Raw genomic sequence first — 22,665 nt, forward strand, 5'->3', positions numbered from 1 at the left:
TGTTTTTTTACTACATTCTCTGTAACACTCTTTCTGTAACTCTGTGTATACTTAATTTGTTTAGCGTGTGCGTCCTCTTCCTCTTCCTCTTCTTTTCACCTCTCTTTCCCGCAAAACACAAACCACTACAAATCATTAACCATCATCAGACTGGGTCTTCTTGTTAGTCGGCGTAAGGTAAACCCCGCAGCAGTAAATACCTCATGTATATTTCACTTACCAGTGGTTATCTACGTTATTGCTTTTCCACATCAATCAGATACAGAGCGCATATTTCGTCAGGGGGCGGGGGGGGGGGGGGTATCCATACTAGTTTATCTAAATTATTCCAAGCGAATATACTTTCATCTACAGAGCTTCAAAGGAAATTTTATTGAAATTAACCATGCACTGTAGAGAGTCAAAACAAGTTTTCAAGTGATCTAAAAGTTTTGTAAATAAACTTACAGGTTTAAAATATGATAGAATAATTATTGCAAGTTTGGAGGTGGGATTTAAAAAAATGGATAGGGAAAAGAATTATGGATTCTTTTTATTGAGCTTAAAATTACAACCCATTTGACACTTATTTGTTATCACATCAATCATTTATTTTTACATTTAAAACATTAGAATTTAACAATTTACTAATATTATCATAATGTTGCCACACCATTCATCGGTCATAATGTACACATACTATATTAAATATATTGGACAATTGATTCAGTATTTCAGTATTAAGATATATACAAACGAAAACGTTCCATTGATAAAGGGACACAACAGGAAGTGTTTGCATGTTGTAAACTACCGGTATACAAAATATTCATAAACGATGAAATATTGGTTCTTTAATCACTGCTGTAGGAGAAAGATCAAAGAAAAAAGGGTATAGATAACATCACAAAATAAACATGTACAACAGGTTAAATATGACAAGGAAAGAGAAGAGACTGAGGTACAGACTAAAGAATAGTAATAAGGACAATACGAGCTGAATTGCTATTTTCATGGAAAACTATACCTTGCTGAGAGTTGAGTTGAGTTGAGTTTAGTTGAGTTTATTTTTGTTATACACGGTAAAAGCCCGAAACAGTTTGCAGACTGGTTTCCATCAGGGCCGCGTTGATAAAAAGCAACATAATCATGACATATAAACAAAAGTAATATAACAGTGACAAATTTACAACCATAACACAACAATATATAGAAAATAAGCTAAAAACACTTAAGTTTTTTAAGACTATATTGATAGGCCTAAAAGATAAACAAATGAAATAAGTTATGATCATCAAAGAAAATATCTTTAGATTGGCGAATGTTACATAAGAACATCATTTTTCTTACTTATGTTAGCATGTTGGTGCACAGTTCATCAAGATTTAAAGATGGGTGTTATAAATTTTACTCACTTCTTTTACATAATTGTTTAATAGAACAAAATAATTTCGATTGTTGGGACATCAAGATTTTGGATTATATTTGAAATGAGCTTTGAATTCGTAAATCATCCATGTCAATTCATAAATGTATTATTTTTGTTATGTTTATATCACGAATCATATGTGCCCTTTACAAGTCACGACTAAATAATATCAACCAATCAATCGATCAATCCGTTATTATAAGAATGACATCGACAATTGCTTGCCTTGATGTTCAAGTTCTATTAAAGATAGAAGCCATAACTGGTATATCATATCAGAGTTTGACATCAAGCCCGACTAAACAAGACTTTCTCGAGACCAGCAGCCGGAACTTCCATCAACAGAGATAGTATGAGTGCAGCAAGGTAACAAAACACCACACTTCCAACAAAGTAGAAGCTCTGAAAAAAAGAACAAAATGTAATGTAAAATACTTCGGAAACATTAATTGACTTTTGATCTTTGACTATCCTTTCGTAGATGTATAAACTATGTCCATCAATGTCAAAATAATTAACGAAAATTCTCGTCGTCATTGACGTTTAGTATGACTCACATGCTAAATGAAACTATGATTTAAACAAAATTTTGTCAAATTAAATTGAAATGCTTTTTAAACGGCATTTGGCGTATTTTTCACCATTTCTTGAATATAAATAATATGTTTAATCATAAGGGAAGGATAATATATTATGAAGAATCCTAAATTTGTACCTGTCGCCTTATTCCGCATTCTTTCCTTGTCTATGAGCACCCTTTTCTCTCTTACTCTCTGCTCTCCACCCCCCCCCCCACACACACACAATTCTCACCCTTTCTACAACTGTCTTTCTCTCTCTATCTCTCGATCTCTCTCTTTCTTTCTTTCTGTCCTCTCTTACTTTCGCTCGATGTCTTTCTTTCAAGAATACTCACGAAAGAGATAATGCCGAAATGGAAGAGAGCTTTACCGCTCATCAGTACGTTATAGATAACCAGTGGATGTATGAGATAGGTACAGTATGTGAGACGCCCCATTGGAATCCAGAAGTTCCAGCTGAGAAATGAGTTGATAACGCCTACAAAGAAACAACATACAGAGCTTTGTATTACGCAATGTTCAGCACCATCATCGTCATCATCACAACCATCATCATCATTACGATCATCAGCATCATCAGCATCATCATCATCATTACCATCATCATCACAACCATCATCATCATTACGATCATCAGCATCATCAGCATCATCATCATCATTACCATCATCATCATTACCATCATCATTTTCATCATGATCATCACCATCATCATCGTAATCATCAGCATCATTAAAATCATCACCATCAAGTCGTATTTCCCCCTAAAGGGGTGTCATCTCGTTAACACTATCTACATCTGTTTCTTGTTGACTAACTTTAAATTTGCCCTCTATTTCATTTTCTGGTATACAATCGATCTATCTTCTAGGGCTCTACGCGGTATTAAGACATGAGATTGCATAGCCATGTTTAGTTAATGTATTATGTCATTTTCAGTCATGTACCAATGGAAAAAGAACATGAGCTCAGCTTTATTTGGTATTAGGAAGTTATTATCACAGGGCGCTAGTAAACATTTATATACAAAATTCCGGCTTACGCTTACAGTTGGTTCTAACATGTACAATTGGCAATTGTTTAAAGCGGATCTAGATCTATATCTAGCCTTGTAGCAATTTCATATTTTTTTACTCATTGAAATCCATACATGTTTATAAATTACCCTTTCTTCTCTATCAAATTACACCAAGAAGCTAATTTCACATGATTTAATCTGTTACAATCAATATGATTCATTCTTTACTTGGATCTAGCAGACATATAAAACATGGCATAAAAAAAAACTATTTACCTCCATATCCCTTGATACATGTGAAGCATATCCATGCGATGGAGATAGCCCAAGCGAACCTTGAGAGACCCTCCCAGAGAACGGCTTGGTACTGCTCTAAATCATTAGCTGGATCCTTCCGTACACCATATAGACAGTATACACACGCTATCCCGAGAACAAAGGCAGTCAACCAGCCTAACATCACCAATATCTGGAACAAAATAAAGACCATCATTAAGAAGGTAGCGCAGAAAAAGGGTCATTAAAGCATTTATTGGCTGTACTTGAGAGGAATATATGAATATATAACTCCGGATTAACGGCATATATATTTTAAGACGATACATGATGATGTAGATCACACTTACACGAAAGCGTGCAAAATTTAACTCCATTAACCCTAAAAAGGCCGGGCTATTTGAGGTCTTACTACGGTCGGGGGGGGGGGGAGGGGGGCATTATGGCCCCTCCCCCTTAAGATCTCGGCCGTGAAAAGGCCGATCTCCGCGAAAATTTGCACGTATGTCAAGTGAAGTGTATAGAATACTATGATAATTTCAATTTTTTGAAAAATGTACTCATTTGCATATTTATGGTAATTTATGCAAATAAGGTCATAAAAATCACATTTTTACCCATAAATCATATATTATTCGTATTTAAGCATTCTTTTTCTCTACATATATTCATTAGACCATTTGGAATAATTATACGTCAAACAAAATTGGAAGAGCCAGCTTATTCCTTATGTTTTCTGTTGTTTTGATAATTTCTTATGTATTTCATTGTTTTTTTAACTTATGTATTTCATTGTTTTTGTTGTTTTATTTCATTTCTAACTACAATTTAACTATTTTGACTAGCAAAACAACCACCTTAACATCAAACAAGACCCAATAACCAATGTTTGATCTATTTTTAGGAAAAATGACTTTCCCATATGTTTTGTACACAAATCACGAAATTGAGCGATTTTCGGGCTGACATGCAAAGACAAAAGGTCACGTGACCTTGTAACTGTAGGTCCGATTAAAAAAAAAATTGTTTTAAAAGATGCGCAAGACTCTAAAGAAAAAAGTCAGCGAGCAGCGGGGCGCCATCCATATGCGTTCTCGAACAATCAGACAAATCGTGGAGGGGGGCCATAATGCCCCCCCCCCCCCCGGCCTTATTAGGGTTAAGACATTGAGCGCAAGTTCAGAATACGAAAACATGATCGGAAGAAGAGTCAGTTTGCGTTTGAATCTTTAATTCACAACTTCTTGGGTACACTTTCTTAGGTAGGACTTTAGCATGCGATTGAAAGAAACTAAAGAGGATCAGACTGGGTTAAAACAAAAATACATTGGTCAAAGAGCCACATCGGTTTACAGTTTTACACCAACCGACATCTCTAAGGCTGACTACACACGAGCTGTCCAATCACTGCGCTTATAAATTCCAACTCAAAATGATTCATCACACAAAAAAGCGACCAACTATGATTTTCGAGTTCATTCAAAGTTTATTTTCCACTTTATAAAAAATAAAAATGGAACTGAACATTAAAAAACAAACATAGTTGAGTTCATTTCACTAATTGATTTACGTATATTAAATTATTTGCTACACCGTCAACCGATTTACAAACCTCCGCCAGGCAATGACACCATTGCGTCAATGAAGTGGCAGGACACTGTGTTTGCATGGGGCGGTTCTGTGCATTAGCAGGCATGAATGTCATAGAATCACGGGGTGGGGGTATACACCCCCCCCCCCACACACACACACATTTCAAGGAGGGGGTATGGCCTTAAAAATGCCCCTACTTTTCAGTGAAAATGAAAGTTAGCCAGTTAGTACAAGATTTGATAAAGTTAATATAGGCGACTTTTATAATGGTGAAAAGTTTCTGCTTAAAATGCTAGATCTATTCAAATACCAAAAGTAGTTTTGACCCAAAATGTTTTAAAATTCTATCCTTAAAGTGTCACATCCATCTCCATTAGAGTCCCGTGTGTGCTCGCACGATAAATCTCAGCGCTTGACTGCATTCGCCCCTTCACACAATGTCACACATACAAACGCGCGCGCACGTTCGCACACACACACACACACACGCACCCACCTCGGATTGGCTTTGCGTCACTGTCTTGAATTGCGCTATGGAAATGATGCCTTGAGTTCAGACGGTCTAATAAGCCAGGTTTGAGGACAGTTGGAATAAAGTTTTGTTCTTACCAAAGGAATCTTGATCTTTCGATCTACAGTCCTGTAGAGAAGATATCCTACAAACATACCAACCAGGTATGATTGGATTCGTGTGTATGGCTTGGTGTAGGTTACATCCAAACTCTCTCCTCCAAGACGATGATTAAAGTTACTGAAATAACAATTTTGGCACATGCACATATGACTATCAGTTTTAACGAAACCTCACACAAAGACATCGCTGCTAAAAATTATGATTAGATTGTAAAGTAGGTGATATCGGAAATATAAGGGGTGATGTGTTTAGTTGCTGCCATGTATGTTTAACTTATTACTAACATAAATCTTGATATTGATAAGGGGGTATAATCATCAAATGATAAAATCTATTTAAAAAAATGAATGTATATGTGAATGCTTACGGTCCGACCGGGTTGATTCCGTAATACCAACTGATTCCAACGGCCGAGGCGATCGATGCTGTTGTCAAGCCCAAGATGAGACCGATACCGACATTCCTCTTTCTAGAAACGATTGAAGATTTGTAGAAATTGATACGCATGAAATTATGTTTTATCAAACATGGTGTTATATCATCCTTCATATACATCAATATCATAAAGCTTTAATGGTACACATACTCTCTCTCCTTCTCTCATATTCAGTTCCGTCTAAACGAGCCTTGATTTATCTGTCTGCGAAAATATCTCCTTTATATGACAATGTAATGATGATGTAATTCGTTCTCTTTATCTTCTTCCTATTCTTATATCATAATGGTAAACATTTTATTCATCTAATATATCTTTCCTTTTCCTTCTCTTTTAATGAGGTTTAGAGGGGAAAACACCAATCTACCATCGCTCGTCTGCATCTCATCCTTATGAAGTTTAAAATGCTTTTTACATGGTGGTCAAAACAAGTGTAGTATGCAAACATATTAAAAAATATCGATATTGGAACTCAAAGAAGAATCATAATATACAAAAAAGACGAATATGGTCTCCACAGTCTCTCGGTGAAGCACAACGGTAAATAGTTTTAGCATAAAACCTGAGCGATTTCAGTAGCCATACACGTCTGGTATTGAAATTGTAATATTTAAAAAAATGACACTGACATAATACGTAGTGGAGACATGATTTTCTTTTAAAGAGGAAATACTATACGCAAGGGTGTCGATTTGTATCCGTGGTTGGGGGGTATGATAGGTGCCAAAATATTTTCGGCAATGCATCAAAGCAGCCAAGAGGTAGAAGCGTGTGGCAGGTTGCACCCCTCCCAAGCGCGTAGCCAGGATTTTATTGTGGGTGGGCGGTAGTGAGCACGCGAAGCACGCTCCCTAGGAGGTTGGGTGCAGGGAGGGGGAGTTCCCCTCCCTCCGGGAAGCGCGGAAGCTTTGACGTTTCATTAGATTATTAAAGAAAAAAGACGATTCGTTGTACCGTTCTCGACTCTAAATCCTTGTCTGAGTTCAGTTTCCACGCTCCTGTGCAAAGCGCGGAAGCTTTGGCGTTTTATTAGAATATTAAAGAAAGAAAACAATTCGTAGTTCCATTCTCGACTCTTAATCCTTGTCTGAATTCAGTTCCCCTTCCTCCGCGCGTAGCGCGGAAGCTCTGACGTTTCATTAGATTATTAAAGAAAGAAGAAGTTTCGATATACCATTCTCGACTCTTAATCCTTGTCTGAATTTAGTTTTACCCCACGCAAAGCGCGGAAGCTTTGATGTTTCATTAGATTATTAAAGAAAGAAGACGATTCGTTGGACCGTTCTCGACACTAAATCCTTGTTTATAAAATCAAGTTCCCCTTCCTCCGCGCGTAGCGCAGAAGCTCTGACGTTTCATTAGATTATTAAAGAAAGAAGACGACTCGATGTACCATTCTCGACTCTTAATCCTTGTCTGAATTCAGTCCCCCCCCCTCCCCCTCCCGCGCAAAGCGCGGAAGCTTTGACGTTTCATTAGATTATTAAAGAAAGAAAACGATTCGTTGTACTATTCTCGACTCTTAATCCTTGTCTGAATTCAGTTCCCCCCATCCCCCCGGGATCGACACCCATACGGTATTGAAAGTGGCTTTGAGTTGGTTTATTGCAAGTCATCGTGCTGCAAGCTTTTTACACGCTGATTATTCGAAAAATGAGAATGCTGTGAGAACACACCGAGACCGCCATAAACGTTAACAATACGTGAATGCGATCGGTAAAACTGAAGTCAAGATAATAAAAATTATAATAGTGGGTTCTTGTATAGCGCTCATGTCAGTCAGATTTGACCCTCCTGGCTGACCGCAGGATGACCGCATCTACGTTCAAGGGATTTCCAAGGTAGCTCATGCATTACTACTGTTTTAAGTGGCCTGGAATTCTCTTTTAGAATAAGTGGATGCAGCCTATATTCTTTGGCATATATTAAAGATTTCTGGAGATCGCCGAAGGGGTTCTATGTCAGTCTGCCAATATTGTGAAATTTAATAACTGTGAGCACGGTTAACTATACACTTCAGAACTAAATATGACTACATCCTAACCATTATAATCTAGAGGTATGTTTTCAATATGACTACATCCTACCCATTATAATCTAGAGGTGTTTTCAATATGACTACATCCTACCCATTATAATCTAGAGGTATGTTTTCAATATGACTACATCCTACCCATTATAATCTAGAGGTATGCTTTCAATATGACTACATCCTAACCATTATAATTAGGTATGTTTTCATATATGACTACATCCTAACCATTATAATTTAGAGGTATGTTTTCAATATGACTACATCCTAACCATTATAATCTAGAGGTATGTTTTCAATATGACTACATCCTACCCATTATAATCTAGAGGTATGTTTTCAATATGACTACATCCTACCCATTATAATCTAGAGGTATGTTTTCAATATGACTACATCCTAACCATTATAATCTAGAGGTATGTTTTCAATATGACTACATCCTAACCATTATAATCTAGAGGTATGTTTTCAAACATTAGGCCATGAAAAATACTCCGTAATGAGCAGAAATACTTGAGAGCTAGTTTACCTGTAAAGGATTATGATGATGATAGGACTGATGAAGTAGAACTGCATATCACATGCCAAATACCAGGCCCATCCCATGCACTAGAAAGATAAAACGATCAGTAGAAGAGATTATTTTGATCGTTTTGATATTGAATTCAGAGGCATTTTTCATAAACAGAGTGCTAGGTATAAATTGTGTTTGGTTTGTAGATGACCGAATCGATAATCAATAGAGTTATCAATGTAAACATCTTATATAATTAAAAATAAAATAAAATCTGATAACATAATAAATAAATATTAAATAATTATGAAATAATTATAAAATAAAAACAGTAACAAAAAATGTCAAACAAATTGTTTTACGAACAATTGCTTTCATTAGTAAGAGCAAATGGTAATAATTATTATTTAAATAAAGATGTACATTTTTTCAAACATTGAATTGATAAAACAATATATTATTATTATTATCATATTTGTAATAGAACAAAATAGATATGTAGTATCCAAAGTACACAATTATGTAATGTCATAAAACTCCTTCACCATAATAAGATCCAATTTAAACAAAAATCAAATGTTGGAAATCTACAATAAATTTCTTGAAAATAGGGAATCCCAAGTCTTTTCTAATTTTTAGATTTGAAAGGAAGTCGACGATATGTTATGCTGTATCATCCCCGACTAGGGCTTGGTATATCCTTCCTGTCATATGTTTATAAAATAAAGACATGACGTATGACGCCTGGACCGACTAACCTGTTTCCTTTAAAAAAAAAAAACATTGGTCTTATTAGGGCATTTGTGACTTTCCCAGTATAATTACCATTCAGTGTCAGTTTCAGTTTAGTTTTATATCATATTTCACATTCAACTTCATTACATAAATCAAAAGTAATAAACAATAGAAATTGAAGGAATTGTTCTTTCAATAGGTGTAAAAAATACATACAATAATATCAGGCAACGAAAGTAAAAGATACAGTCGATTAACATACGGAGATATATAAACACTAACCCCCTCCCCCCCCCCCCCCCCCCCCCCCCCCCCCCCCCCCCGTCAAGAAAAAAAAAATATTTCGCGGGGTCACATTAATGAAGCAATCCAATTTTAACCCCCCCCCCCCTTGAAAATTTCACGCGTATGCCACTGACCCATTAAGATTCCCTTACCGATTCGTTATTGTTACCAGGGAATGGATAGAGATTGTTGATATAAAGCGGGTATGTCCACCAATGTTGCTTACACCAGTGTTCAACATATCCATAGAATATCTCTATCATACTACCCTGCCCGGCTAGATGTGTTCCTAAGGAGATCCAGAGTGCCATGGCTCCTAACAGTGCAGGGGTAAGGCGCCAGTAACGATGAAAATAAAACATGAGCCAATTCATCTTTCCTTTGGATTTACCCAGCTTCATCAGTGTGGTGTATGTAACTAGCAGCCCTCTATACAAATTAAAAAACATCAATAAAATCAGCGTTATTCTGTATAAATGAACAAGACTACAAAATTGTAAAGGATATCTTCTCGAAAAAAATTAATTTCAAAAACATGTTATAATAATTAATGCACTCATAGTAAAACATCGTATAATATAAATCGATTTTTGAAACATATTTTAATCAGATTATGTAAATATGTACATAATAAAGTGTATACACACAATTATTCTGTGTAGGCCTATACAAATTTATTTGATAAAACCAAAATTGCTTCTTTGTGATTCAATGATTGTTCTAAATGATTGATTTCTTGAACGGGGCCAACTTTGATTAGTTTTTGCGGTTTGTTGACCCCATTTACAACTGGAAAACCATACAAGAGAATGGTCTACAATAAGATTCTAATACAGTTTAATTTTAACCCCCGGGCAGCTCAGAATAATAATAATAACGTTTTATTTACCCAGGGTAGCCATTTCAGTTATGCAACTGCTTTTCCAGCGGGCCCTGCATAACATAATATGTTATTACTACCCTTCTCCAATCTAATATGCTGAGCGCCTAGCTAGAAGGCAGAATGTCCCATTGTTATAATAAGTCTTTGGTATGACTCGGCCGGGGTTCGAACCCACGACCTCCCGTTTATGAGGCGGGCGCTCTAACCACTGAGCCACCATGCCCGTACGTAAACTTAAGTATCATAAGTGTTAGAGGGGACAAGAAAAGACTACATGTCCATCATCTTAAACTACTAGTTAACAGGAGCAACCAAAAGCACATGCCATACGTGGTCAGTTTTCGATCAGATAAGGAAGTAGTCGTGTGTGTACCCAAATTACACAAAGGGTTCATTCAATTCAAATCAATTTTAGATAAATAAGATATGCCTAAAGGAAATTCAATGAAACAGAAAGTTAAAAGAACGGTTTAACAGTTTCAGTCTTTCGTCAAAGTATTGCAAAGAATTAGCAGAAGCAAGCTGACAACTTGTTGGAAATCCTAAAGTTTTTAAAATAACCACTTCATTTTGTACAATCTCACGACAACTGTTTAGGGATATACGATTATTGAAAGAGAGTAACTCACCCGATAACGAAGAATGTATCTACTCCGAATGTTGCATAATGAATGACCATCCTAGGAAACTTGTTTGACGTGTTAAGAATGGTGTAATAATTATCTGCAATTCAAATATATTTCATGTAAATCATGAGATAACTGTGTGAAGCATAATGAACGTTTGCAATTAACAGCAGATTTGACGTTCTGTGACAGAGATGACAATTGGAAATTGACACAAGACAGAATGAATATTTAACCCATATGAATTTTCCTCTATACTCCTTTGTAAATAGGTTATTGATTGAGTCTGATTCTGGGGGTATGCTATTTTGTGAAAAAAGAAAATAATCCCAAGCGAATGATGCATTCATCAATACTGGGTCCTACAGCTTTACAAGCTTGCTTTCATGTAGGTCCCATCATACTTCTCTCAGTTAAATCAGTACTCTATATTGACCACTTATCTTTATGTTATTTATGATGTGTAATGTTATCACACACAAAATAACTTGTACTTTTTTTTAAATGTATATGTAACATAAATAAATAAAATGAAATTAAAAATACTGTTCCTTCATTGTAACAAGTCTCGTCAAAGTATAAGTACTTTCTAGTTTATGAATTGAAATTTGACATGGTATGTGCAGATCATCTAGGCGTACAAGATGGAGTCCGGCCCTCTAGGAAATTCCAAGAGACCTTAGAGTTTGTCAGTTTGATTACATGAGCATTTGAAAAGGATTAATAAGTTTTAGATCTGAAACTAAAGTGGTAATTAAATTATCTGTAAACAAAACTCCTGATGCTTTGTTATTCGTTATTTTTCCTCGAGTTTGTAATTGCTTGATTAGTGAAGGGCTTGTTGATGTTACGACTTCTACTAGAAAGTCTAGCTATTATGAACAATATTTCTTTTAACAAATAAGATTCATGCGTCTATGTTCTAAAATTTATTTCAAATAATAGTTCAGACCTTGTGAATGTATTTCTTGAGGGCATATTAATAACTAGAAATATAACTTACCTAACTTCTTTGATCCAAAAAGGAAAAGATTACAGTGTAACAAGATAATCCAGAACATACTAATAACACGCAGTCCATTAAGAACACCCAGATTAGATCGAGATGGCTTGGCACTCAATATAAATCGAAGATTAGTAGCAGCAGAGAACGACATCAATACACCGTCAAATATACCTGTAGAATTAATTGTAGACAAAATAAGAAAAGAAGATAGTAAATCAAAGCAGAAGGTATAGAATATTTACAGAGAGAGAGAGAGAGAGGAGATATATATATATATACACAGAAAGAGAGAAAGACTCAGATAGTGTATTTCATCAAGTTGGGTTTTCTTTAAATAAAAGGTTGAGCCTTAGGAAGTTATAAATAATTATGAGCTTTTATCTTTTTATGCCATTTTTTTCAGTTTGAAATGATATCATAGAAAAACATAATCCCTTTCTTGGCTCTGAGAATGCCGACATATACGTAACAGGAGAGGAGAGCTCAAGTGTTTGGATCAACCGTTCATGCTAGTTGCTAGATATTGAAAAATTCGGATGTACAGATGTAAACATTTCCGTCTACAGAAAGGGAATAAAAAGAAGAAACCAAAATCACTTTGCTTTTCAATCATAAAAATCTGACCTCAAGAAGACTGGAGGATTTACCGAGTTTCTTGTCTGTCTGCTTCTCTTCTATCTGTGTTTCAGTCGATTGTTGTATTGATGTCATCATCATACTTTCGAAAGCCTTGCCTGCCATGGTACCCGGGTACGCTTCTTTGGGCGGCATCTCACCTCTCCACTCATCCTGTAAAAGGTCATCATTATATAGGGTTATATAATATAATATCGGATATTTTTATAGTGCACATATCAACCAAGCGAAGTGGTACCGTTTTCGGTGTTTTAAATGAGTTCCTTCCTACCGGTCTTAACTTCTAGCTTGGAGAGTGGCAAGAACATTACTGCCGCAGGGGAACTCGAACCATGTGATCCACAGTCCGAGGACGTTTCCACTATACCACGGAGCCTCTGCTTATATTCTTTAATTAAATATATTCAGCCACACTGTGAAGTATTTCTTGCAGATTGTGCACTATCACTGCCTGTAAATTTATTTTTATTACATTTTGGAATACGATTTGGAATACGATTTGGAACTGAACTTTTCACGTACATAATTACAATTAAATCCCAAAGTACTGGATATTCATGAATCCTAACTTGATTACAAAATATACTCCAATATATGTACACTGTACTCCATTACCCTCGTCAACTAAAGTGTTGACATAGTACCTTCACAGAACAGTCGCAAAGTGGTAAGTTTGCAACTGCTCATCAATATTTCATACTCACATCATTCGTTGACGGGTTGTCTTCATCTGAAGGAATGTATTTCTCATTGACCAAACCATTAACTCCGTCGTTGTGATCATTGCCTTCGGAGGACCTCGTGTGGATTCTGAAGAGATGCAATGTTTTCGTATATAGAGATCGTATATAGTTGCTACTAACACCAAAGCAGCAACTACGCAGAAGAACGTCCTGTAATTAAAAAATAGTAAAATATGAGTTCTAAATTATAGTTTTATATACTTTATAATTTGAACAGCTGCAATAACACAATAACAAGGACATTATTTTAGATGAAGGAATGAATAGACAGATAGTGAACAGACATAAAACTTTGGAATTAATATTAACATCAATCATTAATGTTGCAATTACAATTATAATCGATATAAAACTGTTTGAATATATCATACTTACAGAACAGCGATAGCGTCTGCATCCCATGGGGGCCGAGCTAGACAAACGAAGGTTAGTTCGGGATCAGTGCTGTTTAGAAGGACTAAGGACACTGAGGGGGTCCAAAGAAAGGAGGTAGAGAGGGGGTGTCAAAATCAATTCAAAGTTTATTCAACACTCTTCATGAAAACATATAACACAAACAAATACAGAATGGAATGATAAAAAAAAGATAGTGATAACAAATAACAATTGCATTTTATGAGAGCACTTGGGATAGGCGGAAAAGAGGGATTCCTCACATGAAAGCCTACAACTAAAACACACACAGACAGGAAAAAGAAACAAGAACAAACAAAAGAAAACCCCCCCCCCAAAAAAAAAAAAACCCAAAAAAACCAACAAAAAAAAAACCAACAAAAAAAATAATAAAAAATAAATAAAAAATACTAAAACATACTATCATACTATTATGTAAGCTCCAAAGGATTACCTCTCACAAATTGGAAGGCTAATTTCTGCGCAACCTAATTTTCATACCCTTTACAGAAGTGAGCAGTGCTCACCCAAGCATGAATTATTTTCGGACTTTTTGGTGTCATATGAAAGTTGAGTTTATGAGCCATACATATACAAATTTCTCCCAGAATTATATATTTTTTTATTCGGCAGCCATGTATATTTTTTTGGGGGACGGCATGGTACAATCAGAGTAATAAAAAAATTAAAAAAACGAAGAGAGTGTAACAAATTTACTCTACAAAAGTGTCGAAGTTGCCCTTGCTATTAATACTGATTATTATACTTATTTTACAGAAATTGTTTACACTTAATTCTAAAAAGATTGAGAGTTTTGCATTTTTTTTTAAGAGAACGAGAAAGAGCGGCGGAAAGGGGGAGCAGTGACAAAGGTGAGGGAGGAAGAGTTGGTGCTTGTTAAAGATCGGAGAAGGGAATGGAAAAGAGAGTATATGAAAAAGGAGAGAAATAGAGAGTGGGGATGTATTAGGGAGAGAGAGAGAGTGGAGGTGGAAAAGAGAGAATGAAATGGAATGGAAGAGCAAGGATTGAAATGAGACCGAGGGAAAGGAGCGGAGGCACATGAAAAGAAAGGTATTTGAATAGATAGAAAAAAATTGATATGTAAATAAAGTGTTAAAAAGGAAAAAAAAAAGCGATAGCCATCATGATATTCCTAAACGTGTTCAAAATATAGGTATTTATTGTTTTGTACGTGTATACCTATATTTAACTTAATTTCGTGTTTCTAATTATTTTCCATCGATAATAATACCTTATCATGATATGCTACGATCAATATTATTGTTTTGTAGTAATATAGTAAACGAGTAATAATGAGTTTTGTGGAGTTTTCGTGGTACAGTACGGTTTATTCACTCTCAATCCAAAGATTGAGGGTTCGGATCCCAGGCCGGCACTAACGTCTTTTTGGCAAGACACGAATCCACATGTGTCACTCTCCATCCAGGTGTAAAAAGGTTAGTTGGTATTGCAGGGCCCTCAGATAATTGACGCTGATTAGGCTTTACTTGAAAATCACAGTTATTTTAATTACTATTATCATCATTATTATTATCATTATAAGTATCATTATTTACGAACATGTGCCAAAGAAACTTCCAAAGTTAACTCTGAGGAATACAATATAAATGCATTTATCTAAAATGAACTTACATTGAGTAGAGATGGCTTGTATATCCTGCGTGTCACAAGATGAAGGCCAACATGTCCCGATATGAACCTCCAACTAATAGATGGACAAAAATGAAAATGATCGATTGAAATGAATGATACTTCAATTCAATTTCAATTTATTGAACCATAAAAATGCATTTACAATAATTAATGAAAATATTTAAAAAAAACGGGGTTAGGAGCCCCTGAAGAAGTTTGAAAACAAACTTGTGGTTGGGGCACTGACTACAGTATTTCGAACACACCCATGCGTGCCCGCACACGCACATGCACACACACAATACACGATTTCAATCTTCTGTGAATATCATAGTCATAGCCATACAGTAATTGATAAACTAGCGAGTCATTCTTACCGTGACTAGCATAGTCATCACCATACAGTTATGGGGCTTTCACATATACACTCCGGGGCCCGTACGGCGAGTAAAAACAGACATTTTGGGAATTTTCGGCCGGTGTCCGGCCGGCTGCCGACAAGTTCCTACGGGCGCCGGGACAGTTTTCTAAGCCGTACGGGCCCCGTGGTGCTGAGTTGGCTGCTCCCAATTCTCCCGGCGTTTTTAACTGACCGTTAGCCCGTAGAAAACCCGTAAAGGGCCCGTGAGGCACCTTACGGGTCCCGTGCGGGCTCCGGACAGTGCCCGGACGGGCCCCTTACGAATTTTTTCTTCAATTTTAATAAAAAATATTTACGGGCGCCTTGCGGTGCTCAAGGGTTCCGTACGTGTACCCTACGGCGCCCTCACGGGCCCCTCAAGAGCCCCGGGTGATATGCACAACAACAGGCGTCTGCCGTCCTGGGGCCATTTAAAATGAATATTGCCCGTGCGGGTCCCTCACGGCGGCATCTCGAAATGTACAACGCAGATTTAAATACAGGAGGTACGGATACCAGAGGACACATACAGAGTGAGTCAGAAAAAATGTCCCACTTTTTAAAAGTTGTATTGTTTGAAGTATGAATATTTAATGATGAGTTTTATGATATATGTCTTGATAGAGTTATCCTCCCAGTACATTTAGGTACCATTTTCATTTGAATTTCTGCATGCATGACTGAACATCAGACAATCTTTACAAGACTGACAGATCTCACTTGTGCCAAGTTGCTAGGTGAGGAACAAAATAATGTTTTGAACAAAGACAGCCATTTTGTTCAATTATCCAATCAGCCAGACAGACAAAAACACACAAATACACGCACCCCCCCCCCCCACCACACACATATATATATATATATAATATATATATAATATATAATTATATACGAACATGCACAGGCACACGTCCACAAATGAGCATTCCATTCCCGACAAGGCCTACCAAAACTGTTACTTTTTGTCGGGAATTCTTCTTATCGTACGAAAAGTTGAGTGGCCGCTGTCCTCTTGGTGCGTATTGGCGGATGTTGTGCTAGATGATGATGATGGTGATGATGATGATGATGATGACGATGAAGATTAAGATGATGACAATGATGACATGATCGTGGTAGTGAATGTGTTTAAAAGGGAAAGATTTTTACTTTAGGGTTATGCCACTTAAACATTCAGCGATCTTGATAAAAATCAATGCTCAATCAGAAAAGGGGCAATTATGAAATAATTGTCACCGTGTGTGTTGTGTGTGTGTTGTGTGTGTGCGTGTTGGTGTGTGCACGTGTCTGACTGTCTTTGTCCAATGCATTGTTTTATTCCTCACCAAGTAACTTGGCGCAAGTGAGATCTGGCAGTGTCTGATATTCAGTGATGCATGCAGGGATTCAAATGAAAATGGTACTTAAATGTACTGGGAGGATAACTCTATCAAGATATATCATGAAACCCATGATTAAATATTCATACTTCAGACAATACAACTTTTAAAAAGTGGGACATTTCTTCTGACTCACTCTGTAGTTCAGTGCACCGCACGGCACCCGGCCTGGCGCCTTGAGGACCCCGGCCGGGCCCCGGCAGGGCACCTTCCGGGAGCCATCGGTACACCTGCTCATCGGACGGAGCCCGTAAGGTTACCAGTCGGCACCCTGCCGGCACCTTGCCGGCACCCTGCCGGCACCCTTACGGGCGCCTTGCATTTCACTCGACCAATTTTCTCCGGGCACCTCCCGGGCGCCGCATAATATGTGACCACACATGCCGTAGAAATGAAAATCGGACGGTTCCCGTACGGTCTCTAAATCTACGGCAAGCCGCCGGGTAGGGAAAATCGTACGGGGCCCGGTTTATATGTGACCTAGGCATTACCGTGACCATCATAGTCATTGCCATATAGTAATGAGCACTAACCGAGTCATTCTTACCGTGACTATCATAGTCATCGCCATACAGTAATGAGCACTATAGCGGGTCATTCTTACCGTGGCTATCATAGTCATTGCCATACAGTAATGAGTATTAAATGGCGAGTCATCTGCATCACCCTTGTTCACATCTAAGCATTGTTCCATGACTCCATAGTCATACGCATTCCACGTAAATTCCACACTCTCGTCTGGAAAGTCACCGAACGAGGTTGCAACTGTTTCAAAATATAAATTTACATTGATATATTTTCTGGATTTGATATTTACATTTCAATTGTTCATACTATATCAAGAAATATTTGTGCCGGTTTTTAAGGATTAGAAAAGGACATGATTGTAGGTCTATGTCTCTTACTAGTATTAACAGGATAATAGTAAATGCCCTTCTGAGTGTGGTTTAGAACGTGCCCCCCCCCAAAAAAAAAAAAACCCAAGATCGGCTGAACTTTTTTAGACCCCTCCCCAGGACGTCGATCAATGGGCCCCCCCCCCCCAAACATCAAACTCTGGCTACGTGCCTGTGGTTTAGTCAAAACATATTCAAGGCTATCAGGGCTCATCGTAGTCATAGGGGCCCCATGTGTTTAATCATGATTGAATCTATTTCATCCATCCATTTCCAATTATGCATAGAAAGGTAAAATACTACAAATAACGGACCTCCTTTTCATAACACAATTTGTTCTACTCATTTTAAAACTAAAGCACTAGGCCAATTATAATATGTATATTTTTTTCCTCAGCCATAAAACTATACCAAATTAAACGAAGGAGACATTTTCAAGCTTACACTTCCTTGCATATCTTGCACCGACTGATAGATCCGATAAATAAGTTTGTAGATCATTCAAGCAAGGACCAGACTCCTGGAAAATAAAAGAAATTTAAAAAAGAATATGCAAAAATGTGCTACTGTCATTACATATTATCTTACGTAGAGTATATTTATAATGTAATGTATATGTAGATAGAATTATTGTTATATGTATAATTATGTATGTTTGAATCGTAATGGCGACTCCATTACAAGACTCATGCTTTCGCGAATCTCATTTACTAAATTTGTAATACATATTTCATTTCAATTTCTTTTTCACCATCAGAAAGTAAATAAATGTTTAATGAATCTTGGAATCTTGAATCAGCTAGTAGAAGATTTCAATCATTTATATCACATTGAAAGCGTTCGCAGCATTCGCTCCAAAACATGGTTTAACAAATGAGGTATACGATGTATACGTATCATTTACCACACAACTATTATATAAGTAAGTGTTTTGCTTTTGTTCGTTGATTTTATTTTTGTTTCTTAGGGAGTAAGCGGATATTTAAAAAAACAAACATTATGACTCTTCGAAAAAACATAACTAACCTCAGTGGGCGGATTCTGTACCAGATATTGAATAGCAGGTAAGCCGCTAGCCTCGGTCAATGCTTGTAAAACACCTGGAAAAGGGAAGAAATCAAATTTAACATTAAGTCAATATTAACTTGCTAAAAAAAGTTCGGCGACTCAAGTATCATCGATGATTATCTCCCATTCTCATTATTTGTAAATTTGTTTTGAGACGACTCAATATAGTTTAAAGTTCCGAAATTGTTTTACCAATTCGGCTGGTCTTTGGTTATGCCCCTTTTTCGCTACTATGCACAATCAGAACGTTCACACTTAAATAAATTACAGAACTCAGCAGCCTTTATGTTACCCTAAGCAGATGTACTGCTCACTCCAGTTTTGTTCTCTTATCATTGGTTACCTGTTAAATTCCGCATCGTGTTTGAATTATTATTGCTTTTTTTCCCTGTAAGGATTGATCTGCCCCAGAGTACAATGTTGATTTGTTGATGCCTTTTAATCCTCCCAGATCATTCAATGTAAAATTGCTTTTTGTTCCTAATATATACTAAGAAATCGTACGGGAGGGGTGGTGGTCGGTCATATTATGCGCACATCAGTTGACACAATCTATTAACAATATTTCAGTTGCAGACTGCTTTAAACATACCATCGAAACTCTTCTTTTCATTTCATTTATTTTCCACATTAAAAAACCAGAAGAATATACAAGGTAAGAAAATACATTTTATACATTTGACACATAGAGCAAATGAAAAACAGATACATAAGCATAAAAGAACAATGAAAATCTACATCAGTTAACAAACATCAACATTAAAACATAAAAAGGTGAGTAATGTAGATGGGGCTAGAAAAAGCGAAGCTTATCGAGTCTAGCCCCGGTTGCAATGAAGGGGAAGTCCACCCTGAGAATGTGTATGGCCTAGTAAAGGCGGAGTAAACCCATCCTCAGGGTGGACTCTCCCTTCAAATGTCTGGTTTTATAATTAGATTAAATATCAAAATGTCTTTCCAGTAGATCTACTTTTTTTGCTTTACTAATTGTTTCCATGTTCTCAAATATCTTTTAAACTTTGAGAACGTTAGTTAGTGCATTATGAATGCTCTATAGTATTATTATTATCTGAATATGATTACATAATTTGGGGCTCCATAGTACAGCTTAATGGGCGGGGACGAAATCAAATTATGCTCAGTGCGTTGCTCCTATGATTTTATTTCAATCAAACTGGACTAGAGTTTCCGAATTTGTAAATTAAATAAAAATGTAGCGAAAAGTTAGTATAATATCATATTAAGTTAATTCGATCTTTAAGAATGCATGAACGCTGTATCATAAGTCAGAATGAATAAAAGTTAGATGATGCCAGGAAAATGGACTTTCCGCTTGTCTTCGTTTTTATCTTCCAAGTTAAAAGTAAAATATTGAATGGGAATGACTCCGTTAATCAGGCGCGGATCCAGGATTTCTTAGGGGAGGGGGCCCAACTTTTTTTTTTTTTTTTTGCTTCCGAAAATGTAAAAATCGGGCCGGCCGAAAAGTCGCTTAGTGGGGGGGGGGGGGGGGGGGGGGGGGGGGGGGGGGGGGGGGGGGAGTAGTGAGCACTATTTTTTTTTTTTTTTTGCTCCGAAATTTGAAAATCGCGCCGGCCGAAAAGTCGCTCAGGGGGGGGGGGGGGGGGGAGGAGAGGGGGGAATAGTGAGCACATTTTTTTTTTCGTCCTCGAAAATTTAAAAATTTGCACCCCCCCCAAACAGGTAAAAATCACGTGCTTTTACATGATTTTTTATCTCAAGGGGGTGGGGGCCGGCCCCCCCCCCCCCGGATCCGCCACTGCCGTTAATTGTATCATCTGTCTCACGCAGAAATTGTGATGTCCAAGCAGCAAATTAATAATCTTTAAATTCCAATGCATTTTATCAAATACGTCATGATGAGTAAACAATCAAATAGAAATATGCTTCATCTGAGGCGAAGTCTTTTACATTTGCAACATCAGGGGGGTGTTTCACAAAGATCCTAAGTCGAACTTAACTCTAAGTTGGACTTCAAAATTATGGAGAGCCATTTGTAGCCTTAAAATAAAACATATTCAAAAGTTAAAAAATACAAGTACTTTAGTCTTTTGATTAATTACACATCAAGATCATGAAATCTTGTTGATAATAGAAAATATGGATAATTTGGATCAATATTAATTTGCCTTTTAAATAACTTTTACAAAATATTTTTAAAGATGCTAACGGTTTCCCATCATTGTTAAGTCCGACTTTAATAGAGATAAGTTCAAAGTAGGATCTTTGCGAAACACCACCTTAATTGGACCGTCCATTTAAGTGCCTCTTTGCCGTCTGATATTAATGCTGGTTTCGATCGGATACCATGAAAATTCATGTATAGTAATATCAGTTTTCAAGAAAATGTAATTTGATTGTTTGAATTTATTTATCAACATCAATACAGTAATACATTTCGTACAATGTGTTTACATAATACAAGAAGAGAAACTATTGGTTGGTAAAACTAGAAGGGGCCAGATAATAGCACATAAGCTAGTCGTTAAATATTATGATAATAATACAAATAATGATAATAATAATGAGTACAACAAGGCCTCGTAACAAAACAAAACATACAATAAACTCTAACTCCTTCAATCAATCGTGACTTAAGACACTTTCAGACATCAGGCACAGTGACGTCATACGTGAACGGGACTTAATTACTCTAACCAGCAAAGGTTTATCAATAGATTGCCAAACATAACAAAAACAAATAACAAGATATAGTATTCATGTTTAATACTTACTTGCAAATTCGTAGTTTTGTGCAAGGCAGCTGCAAGTGAGTAATAACCCCATTAAAATCACTGTTTTCATCATATTGACTTCATCTGCATTTACAAGGCTGCCCCAAAAAGAAAGAAAGTGTAAGAAACTGACGAAGTAGGATAGCACAAAGTGAACTGCGAAGAGTATTCCTCTGAACAAGCTGTCTGTCAAATGTGAGCAAGTCGTGTGTATTACTCCAGTCTTTATGGTGACCCAGAACTATAGCTATGAAAATCTCGAGAAACGTGTTTGTACTTCATAACCCACAAGGCTACGTAGGGCGTCTTATTTTTTTGTTGAAAAATCTAAATCAACATCGCTCAGTGCTCGTGCAAATATTTGAAATACTGGACGCAAAACAGTATTGCACTCGTGACTTAAAATAATATGCGAAGTACAAACAGAAATAAGTTTAAGAATAGATGCCTACTCGTGTTGAAGTCACGTAGGTACCAAGGGTTAAATCACATGACTATTCAGTTATATACAAAAACAGACCTATAATCAGATTGTGTTTATATTCTCTAATCTCTTTCATAGTAACAATACTAATAGCCCTATAAAAATATATTGTGGTATTGATGATAGTTTATTTTGGATTATAATTACCGATTAAACCGTTTAGCAAGAGATTAAGTAGATTACGAATTATTTGAATGAAAGCGCATTGTGGCAAGATATTGTCA

The 22,665-nt window shown here is 36.6% G+C and overlaps 2 protein-coding genes and 1 non-coding gene across 3 annotated transcripts; all 3 read right to left on the reverse strand.

The window, feature by feature from the left end:
- Positions 1 to 336: 336 nt before the first annotated feature.
- LOC100888821 (nose resistant to fluoxetine protein 6) lies at positions 337 to 15,588 on the reverse strand. Its single transcript, XM_030984889.1, has 13 exons — positions 15,459 to 15,588; positions 13,785 to 13,875; positions 13,371 to 13,559; positions 12,678 to 12,819; positions 12,028 to 12,201; positions 11,028 to 11,121; positions 9,668 to 9,944; positions 8,511 to 8,590; positions 5,878 to 5,979; positions 5,486 to 5,627; positions 3,284 to 3,476; positions 2,325 to 2,467; positions 337 to 1,810 (listed from the first exon to the last, which is right to left on the reverse strand). Exons 2-13 carry the CDS (start codon positions 13,809 to 13,811, stop codon positions 1,697 to 1,699), a joined length of 1,677 nt encoding a protein of 558 aa, XP_030840749.1. The 5' UTR covers positions 13,812 to 13,875; positions 15,459 to 15,588; the 3' UTR covers positions 337 to 1,696.
- TRNAM-CAU lies at positions 10,549 to 10,621 on the reverse strand. The gene has a single exon. It is a non-coding gene; the product is annotated as a tRNA-Met (tRNA).
- A 2,154-nt stretch (positions 15,589 to 17,742) lies between the features above and the next one.
- Positions 17,743 to 22,398, reverse strand: LOC115923873. Its single transcript, XM_030985271.1, has 4 exons — positions 21,958 to 22,398; positions 19,160 to 19,233; positions 18,578 to 18,653; positions 17,743 to 18,002 (listed from the first exon to the last, which is right to left on the reverse strand). The coding sequence occupies exons 1-4, from the start codon at positions 22,028 to 22,030 to the stop codon at positions 17,743 to 17,745; spliced, it is 483 nt and encodes a 160-aa protein (XP_030841131.1). The 5' UTR covers positions 22,031 to 22,398.
- Between the last annotated feature and the right edge of the window lie 267 nt (positions 22,399 to 22,665).

This window comes from Strongylocentrotus purpuratus, unplaced genomic scaffold (assembly GCF_000002235.5).
Source record: "Strongylocentrotus purpuratus isolate Spur 01 unplaced genomic scaffold, Spur_5.0 spur5_scaffold_14, whole genome shotgun sequence".
In the NCBI taxonomy this organism is placed as follows: domain Eukaryota; kingdom Metazoa; phylum Echinodermata; class Echinoidea; order Camarodonta; family Strongylocentrotidae; genus Strongylocentrotus; species Strongylocentrotus purpuratus.

Bases quoted from the DNA above. Each gene is read 5' to 3' on its own strand.
- LOC100888821 (XM_030984889.1), bottom strand. From the start codon at position 13,811: ATGGGATGCAGACGCTATCGCTGTTCT. The intron at 11,122-12,027 runs GTAAGTTATATT...TTTGAATTGCAG, and splicing joins TTTTGGATCAAAGAAGTTAG to ATAATTATTACACCATTCTT. The intron at 5,628-5,877 runs GTAAGCATTCAC...TTGTTATTTCAG, and splicing joins GGAATCAACCCGGTCGGACC to TAACTTTAATCATCGTCTTG.
- LOC115923873 (XM_030985271.1), bottom strand. From the start codon at position 22,030: ATGATGAAAACAGTGATTTTAATGGGGTTATTACTCACTTGCAGCTGC. The intron at 18,654-19,159 runs GTTAGTTATGTT...TTTATTTTCCAG, and splicing joins TACAGAATCCGCCCACTGAG to GAGTCTGGTCCTTGCTTGAA. The intron at 18,003-18,577 runs GTAAGCTTGAAA...ATTTTGAAACAG, and splicing joins TGCAAGATATGCAAGGAAGT to TTGCAACCTCGTTCGGTGAC.